Below are 8,330 nucleotides of genomic sequence, written 5' to 3'. Positions count from 1 at the left end.
CAATAGTAAACCTAGGTACTCCAGATGCTGGGTCGGTACCATCACCGACTTCTTTAGGTTCAACGGCCACCCAAATTCTCACAGAGTCTGCATGGTGTTAGCCACATCCTCCTCTAATTCTGAGGCGGAAGATGCTCTCAGGAGGAGATCGTCTAGGTAACCCATGATCGCGATCCCGCGTTGTCTCAGCAACGCCAATACTGGAGCCAGTGCTTTGGTAAAGACTCGGGGGGCTGATGCCAGGCCAAAGGGAAGTGCCACAAATTGGTAGTGGGCTTCCCCGACTGACAAACGCAGAAATTGTTGATGCCAAAGGCATATGGGTATGTGCAGGTACGCATGTCCAAGGGCGCCAGGGAGTCCCCTTGATGGAGTGCAGCGACTACTGAGCAAACTTATTCCATTCTGAACCTTTCCACTTTTACAAAGTGATTGAGGGCTTCCTTCTTGAGAACCATAAACAGATTTGAGTAGAACCCCTGGAAGCATTCCGATTCCGGAACTGATACAATCACCCCCTGATTCAGCAAGTCCCTCACCGCCCCTAACAGGGCGTCCCCGGCGAACCGGGGACGCAGGTATGCTGGAGGGGAAGAATCTGCTCGGTGGCCAAGAGAGAAACTATCTTGTAAGCCTGTGGAAATCAGGTCGTAGACCCATTGGTCCGATAAGCGGGAGGTCCACCGGGCTGCAAACTCCCGAAGGGGACCCCGCACCCGATAGGTGGTTGGGGGCAAACCTTCATGCGGTAGCACTTTTGTTAGGCTTGCGGTTCCAGGGGCGCTTTTGACCGTCCGCGGACGTTCTGTCAGGCTGGGAACGTTTTGTCGAAGCACCGGGCGGATAAAAAAGCCACAGGAGTCCTACATGACATTGAAGGAGAATTGGCAGTAGGACTCATACGCCTCAATGTCCAGAAAAAAAAAGTTGTGCAGCGAAGGAGCACAGGTAACGCCAAGAAAACCTGTAATTTTAAAAATTCAACAGAGACTTAATAACTCATTATGCAGTTTCAGCATGTACCAAGATAAAAAACAGTCACTGCTCCCTTTACTGAACCCTTGTATGCATATCTTTGTTCAGTAATAAGTGATAAAATAACTTCCATGACATTGTGAATAGTCGGTATCCCAGCACAGCTGAAACTTTCAGGCCTGCATTGTACCAATACACAGATACTAACCTGATCAGTGACTTACCCAATAATCTAAACACAAAAACAGTATACAGTATAAGACTGCAACCAAAATGAATTCCTTGTAAAGTATGTGGCTTCTGCAAAGACAGGAAGGATTTGCACAACCTGGTCTCTTGTGGTTATATTGGTACATGTATTAGCCTTTCTGCAACTGCACATCCGCTGCCACCATTATGATGAATTTTGTATTCATGGTATTTTATACAGAATGTAACAGGAGGGGCAGGAATACACAAATGTGGGCAGAAACAAAGCTAGAATCTCAGCATTTTTATGCCATATTTTTAATAATATTTTATTCAAATTTACAAATGCTTACTTTAGTGGGCACCTTTACATCACGGAATGCGTTTAGCATCCCTGCCTAATGGTCACTGAGATAAGATCAGCTAGTCTGTTTTCTGTCAGGTCACCCCAGACCCATTGCATCCAATGAAATGCAGCAAATGCTTGGGTATTCTGACAGTCGCCAGTGGTGCAGAGCAGTGAGCAGTGGATGGAGGAATCTGTTGCATTTTTCTTTTGTTCAGCCCACAGGCATATAGTCAACTTCAAGTAATATACATTATCCATCTGATTAGCCCCCTGAGCTTTGTGAAAGATAACAATGGAACCTTAGTAAGAAGCAGGAGATTAAGATAATAAAATATGGAATTTAATAACATAAGGATAACAATAAATCATCGGTTGTTTTTTTTATCTCATCATAAAATTGAAATCTGCAGTGCAGTAATTGACCTTGGTTTAAAGGAATGTCAGTGCTAAAATGCAGAGCAGAAATGTTAGCATGCCTTGACTTTAACCTGGGACAATTATCAAATTTTTGCTTCATTTACCCAGAATAAGCATGCAGCCAGTGGGCAGGACCCCAACCAATATGTCTATTCCAGATAAGTGATTCCATAAGTAGTATCAAGTATAAGTAGCAACTCTGTTCTCTGAAACAAGTAAAAAATGTCTAAAAGCGTGTGGACACCTGACCAGCACACCTATATCAATCAGCATGTTAGACCTCCTATTCCAAATCCAAATTTTTGAGTTCAGCTGTTTCCAGTGAAGGGTACTTTGTACCACTTTGGGGGAAAGACCCTTTCTATTTCAGTACAAATGTGTCACATCTGCACAAAGCCAGCTCCATAAAAACATGGTTTGACAAGTCTGGAGTAGGGAAACTTGAATGGCCTGTACAGAGCCCTGACTTTAACACTGATTGTGAGCCAACAACTGTACCTGGCCTCCCTCTTTTGGCTTAAATTCCCATAGACACACAATCTTGTGCAAAGCATTTACAGATTGGCATGCTATAGTTGCTAAGGGTAAGTGTGGGGCTTCAAGTTGAGGTGAGGGGGATCTCACTGCTGGAGCCTGAGAAGCCACTCTATGACTCTAAGGCCACAATGTTGAACCTGCAGTGGATGACTCGAGGATAAGACAAAAAGTTTCCTTGATTGAATTCACTATGTCCAATGCCTGTCCAGTGTTTCCAGATTGATATGAGGTAAAAGATCTCATAGCTCTTGTGAGGATACAGGAAGACGTTCATGCCCTAGGACCAAGTCTCTGCCTGGTAGCGGCCACTTTTCTCCAACATGATCAGATACTGTTCAGCCTCCTCAGAGGACATGGTGCCTTGCTTCTGGAAGACCTCTTTTAGGGCATCAGTCACTTGTGTTGGCATTGATTTAGCATTTCTACAGGATAGATAAATGATTATAAAAACACCTAAACATGCTGCTTTTCTCCAGTTGTGAACAAATCTATTTGAATAAGTCAAAATATACTATTATCTTCTATTATTTAAAGTGGAATTTAAGGCTAAAACTAAGCTGAAAACATAACTGCTCCAACTCTGCTTCTGGTGATGCCACACAGACTTACTATGGGGCATCCGTTGTTGGCAGGCCCGCCTCTCCCCTGATGCTGGCCGCTGGGAAACAATCATGTGACTAGACCCGAGCACCCTGAGAATAGATGAGTATAAGCATCTTCCTTTTACAGGGTAGTTAGTATAGGTGTTAGAAAGGGGTGGGAGCAGTTTTATGCTTAGTTAGTTCTAGCCTGGAATTACACTTTAATTACAAATACACTCACAGTGGTTCAGTATCTGGCATACATGATACATTTGGAAAAAATATATCCTGGACTTCAAACCATTGCTTGTGCATAAACTATATCTTATTAACAAATAATAATGTGAGATAATTATTTGTGAGCCATGGGGATTTGATGTACTGTTTATGCATCCGTCTTATCGAGGTACTTTGGGTTTGTAGCAATTTGCTTGTTAATTCCTCTAAGTTCTAAGATGACGATGACGATAATAAAAAAAAAACCCTGACTCTAATTGTAAGTGTTGTTTCGCAAAACAAGCAGGATTCAAGCCTCTGCGGTGTGCATTACTGCATTTGGCCAGAGCTGCGGGGCGCATGTGAGACTCTAAGCCGATCAGATGCAGAGTGTTTCCAAGCCTCTCTGAGAGCATCTGAGTGTCTCGGATCGGTTTCCGAGTGCCTCCGGCACCCCCCACCTCTAGCCACATTAGGTACTGCATACAATAGAAGTCAATGTGAAACTAATTATCTGAGTTTCCATTGACTTCTATGGGGAAACTTGCTTTGATATACAAGTGCTTTGGATTACAAGCATTTTCCTGGAACGAATTATGCTTGTAATCAAAGGTACCACTGTATATGATATATTTTTTACTTTGTTTATGATCTGTTAATAAGGTACTGATATTTTTTCCCTAGTAAAAAAAAAAAAACACACAAAACATAATACAGTTCTATAAAACAGCAATCTGCTCAGAACCAACATTTCAGTTTTGGATGGATCACAGTCTAATTTGTTACATGTCTCAGGTGAAGGGGGCCTCAGTCTCGGAGCTCAAAGTCCTGTCCATCTGCTGGATTCCCACTTATTTTACATTAGAGAGAATACAACGGGATGAGGACTTTAAGGGGGGGGGGGGGGGGGTAGGACTAGGAACACTGGAGCTGCTGAGATATATAAAATCCAGTCATGGACAGACTTGTTTTGCCCAAAAAAAAGGGAATATTTATTTGTAGTAGTAGTAGTAGGTAAGAGTCAATTTTCCTAGCACAGCCCCTCCTTCCTTGCCTGTTATAGCCCCCCTGACTTCTGAGAGTGTCTAATTACTCTCTGTGCTGGCCCAGCTTCTTCACCCCTCACCTCCATACAGGGAAGGAGAAAAAGGAAGTAATAAAGAATGTAAAGACTCGGACTCTAGTGGGGCTGATTACATCACACCCAAGATGGCAGCATCCAGCAGTAGCTTCAGAGGTTTTGGATGTCTACACAAGGGAGGCTTTGAATAATAAAATGCATACAATATGTTAGAAGCACATTTATTCTCCTGGATTGTAAGCTCTAATGAGCAGGGCCCTCTGATTCTCCCTGTCTTGAATTGTATTGTATTGTATTGTATTGTATTGTATTGTAATGTGTCTGCCCTAATGTTGTAAAGCGCTGCTTAAACTGTCGGCACTATATAAATCCTGTATAATAATAATAATAATAATAATAATAATAATAATAATAATAATAATAATTTATTCTTAAAGCATAGGTCCGCCGATTAATTTTTTATTTTTTTTTAAAGTCAGTAGCTACAAATACTGAGGAAATCAGTACTGAGGAAATCAGGACATGAAGCCTTGCGGGTTCACTTCCCGGTTCCCTACTGCGTATGCGTGAGTCGCTCTCCGTCCGTAATCTGGACGGTCCCTGCTGTCTCTGGGCCCCTTATTTCCCAGCATACAGCCGGGGGGGGGGGGGGGGGGGGGCGGGGGGAGGGAGAGGCATAGACTCCCGTGGGAGTTTATGCCCAGAAGTGGGTGCAAATACCTGTATTTGAAAAGCGGAAGTTCCATTTTTGTGTGAACCTCCGCTTTAAGGGAAGATTTTTTTGTGGTGACAGGGTTTCTTTAACCACTTTAGCCTCAGGAGAATTTACCCCCTTCCTAACCAGGCCATTTCTTTGCGATACGGCACTGTATCGCTTTAACTGACAATTGCGCGGTCGTGCGATGCTGTACCCAAACAAAAAATTTACATCCTTTTTTTCCCCACAAATAGAGCTTTCTTTTGGCGGTATTTGATCACCCTTTTTTTTTTGGTGCTATAAACAAAAGAAGAGCCACAATTTTGGAAAAAAAAAAAACACAATATCTTTTACAATTTGCTATAATAAATATCCAAATCTTATATTTTTTTAAAAATAATTTTTTTCCTCAGTTTAGGCCGATATGTATTCTTCTACATATTTTTGTTAAAAAAATAAAAAAATAAAAAAAAACGCAAAAAGTGTATATTGATTGGTTTGCGCAAAAGTTATAGCGTCTACAAAATAGGGGATAGATTTATGGCATTTTTGTTTATTTTTTACTAGTAATGGCGGTGATCAGCGATTTTTTTTTATCAGGACTGCAATATTGCGGCGGACAAAATCGGACACTTGACACATTTTTGGGACTGGTGACATTTATACAGCTATAAAAATGCACTCATTACTGTAAAAATGTCACTGGCAGGGAAGGGGTTAACACTAGGGGGCGATCAAGGGGTTAACTGTGTTCCCTAGGTGTGTTCTAACTGTGGGGGGGGGGATGAGGCTGACTAGGGGAGAAGACCGATCAGTGCTCATACTTAGTACGAACACACAATCTGTCTCCTCTCCCCTGAGAGAACAGGGATTTGTGCGTCTACACAGATTTCGGTTCTCGCTCTGTCATGAGCAATCTGAGGCGCCCGATGGGCACTCGCATCAACTTCGGGTGGGTGCCTCCTACAGCGTCTTAACCACTTAAGGACCAGCTTTGTTTTGAGATTTTGGTGTGTACATGTTTAAAACAGTTTTTCTTGCTAGAAAATTACTTTTACTTTTAATAACTCCCAAACATTATATATTGTTTTTTTTCTAACACCCTAGAGAATAAAATGGCAATCATTGCAATACTTTTTTTTCACACCGTATTTGCGCAGCGGTCTTACAAGCGCACTTTTTTGGGAAAAAAAATCACTTTTTTGAATAAAAAAATAAGACAGTAAATGTAGCCCAATTTTTTTTTTTATATCGTGAAAGATGTTACGCCGAGTAAATCGATACCAAACATGTCATGCTTCAAAATTGCACCCGCTCGTGGAATGGCGACAAACTTTTACCCTTAAAAATCTCCATAGGTGATGTTTAAAAAGATCTACAGGTTGCATGTTTTACGTTACAGAGGACTACTTATGTATGCGTTCACTTCTGCATGTGAGCTCGTTGGGACGGGGCGCGTTTAAACATTTTTTTCCTATTACAAGGAATGTAAACATCCCTTGTAATAGAAAAAAGCATGACAGGACCTCTTAAATATGACATCTGGGGTCAAAAAGTCCTCAGATCTTATACTTAGACTAAAATGCAAAAAAAAAAAAAAATGGCCCTTTAAGAGCTGTGGGCGTAAGTGACGTTTTGATGTCGCTTCCGCCCAGCAATTGTATGGAGATGGGTGGGGCCATCTTCCCCTCACTCATCTCCATACCTGACGGGAGACAGGATGCAATTGCCTCCGCCGCTGCTGACGGCTCCGGTAAGCAGCGGAGAGCACCGGATCGCGGCGGGAGGGGGACCTCCCTCTACCGGCAACGGTAAAAGTGATCGTGTGGTGAATCCACTGCAGAGATCACTTTTATCTTGTAGCGGACCGCACGCTGAAGACCAGGATACTGGGGTTATGGCAGCTAGCTGCTGTCGTAACGATATCCTCCTTCATACAGCCGCCGTAAAACTGCTGTGGGCGGTCCGTAAGTTGTTAAAGAGCTGACGTACAGCTATGATGGCTCACTCTGGGGAGCCAACCTGCCGCAGTATAACTGCGGCGGTTGGTCAGGAACAGTTTAATATATGCTGCAGCAGGGTGGCCCGGCTGGGCAAAATCACGCACCTGTACATGATTCTGTACACGCGAGCTAGGGGGTGAGGTGACTGGACACAGCGTGAGCTAATCAGCGGAGTCTGGTGGCTGCGATGGCTGCCGATCATAGGGAGGGAAAGGCAGGATGGCGGTCTGCCTATGTAAACACGGCAGACTGCTGTTCTGTCAGGGAGTAAAAGATAGATCTTGTGTTTCAGCTTAGGATCTCTCTTTCTCTAGTGCATCCACTCCCCCCACAGTTAGAAAGCACTCCCTAGGAGCACACTTAAAGCTTTAATCGCCCCTGGTGAAAACCCCTTCCCTGTCAGTGTCATTTATACAGTGACGGTGCATTTTTTTTTTTTTTTTTTTTTAGCACTGATCACTGTATTGGTGTCCCCACAAAGTGTCACTTAGTGTCAGATTTGTCTGCCACAATGTCACAGCCCCGCTAAAAATTGCTGATCGCCGCCATTACTAGTACAAACAATAAAAATAAAAAGTCCATAAATCTATCCCATAGTTTGTGACGCTATAACTTTTTACCAAAAATATGTAGCAGAATACAAATTGGCCTAAATGAATGAATAAATTTGATTTTTTTTTTATATTGGGAATGTTTTATAGCAGGAAGTAAAAAAATAAAAATTATATATATATATATATATATATATATTTCAAAATTGTTGTTTTCTTTTTGTTATAAAAATAAAAAAATATACAGAGATGATTAAATACCACAAAAAGAAAAACTATATTTGTGGATAATAAAGGACATCAAATTTATTAGGGTACAGTGTCACACGATCGCTCAATTGTCAGTTAAAGCAACGCAGTGCCATATTGCAAAAAATTGCCTGGTCATGAAGGGGGTAAAACCTTCTGGAGCTAAAGTGGTTAAAGAAAATAAAGATGAACAAAAGCTGACATTTTTTCTTTTAACAATAACGGCAGATTTAAAGTTCTCACCCAGCGAGGTAGAAGTAGGCTTGTTTTGTATTGATCAGGTCCCAAACAAATGCTCCATTTTCCTTAATTCGATGCTGAACGTAGATCTTGTCCTCCTGTGTGAATAAATTGGGAAACCACAAAACAAAAATTGGACAAATTTAAGAGGTTAGCACATTTTATCTTCCCCCCCTCCAGTTGTGGTAATAAATAATGCTGACCAAGCGTCACATTATCAAAAGAAGCCATAAAGTGCAGCCATT

At 42.0% G+C, this 8,330-nt stretch overlaps 1 protein-coding gene across 4 annotated transcripts in view; it reads right to left on the bottom strand.

Annotated features, from left to right (window-relative positions):
• Positions 1-1,831: 1,831 nt before the first annotated feature.
• The window catches only part of NDOR1 (NADPH dependent diflavin oxidoreductase 1), a 43,663-nt gene continuing 37,164 nt past the window's right edge, over positions 1,832-8,330 (bottom strand). For all 4 annotated transcript variants that reach the window (XM_077475871.1, XM_077475880.1, XM_077475890.1 and 1 more), the window contains 2 exons: positions 8,089-8,183; positions 1,832-2,889 (listed from right to left, as the gene is read on the bottom strand). In XM_077475871.1, the coding sequence (XP_077331997.1) occupies positions 2,745-2,889; positions 8,089-8,183 (240 nt within the window). In that variant the 3' untranslated portion in view covers positions 1,832-2,744. The remainder of the gene's footprint in view (positions 2,890-8,088; positions 8,184-8,330) is intronic.

This window comes from Lithobates pipiens, unplaced genomic scaffold, assembly GCF_037356315.1.
Source record: "Lithobates pipiens isolate NorthernLeopardFrog02 unplaced genomic scaffold, aLitPip1_a1.2 Scaffold_1, whole genome shotgun sequence".
Lineage (NCBI taxonomy): Eukaryota > Metazoa > Chordata > Amphibia > Anura > Ranidae > Lithobates > Lithobates pipiens.
This window is presented reverse-complemented; position numbering and strand designations above follow the sequence as displayed.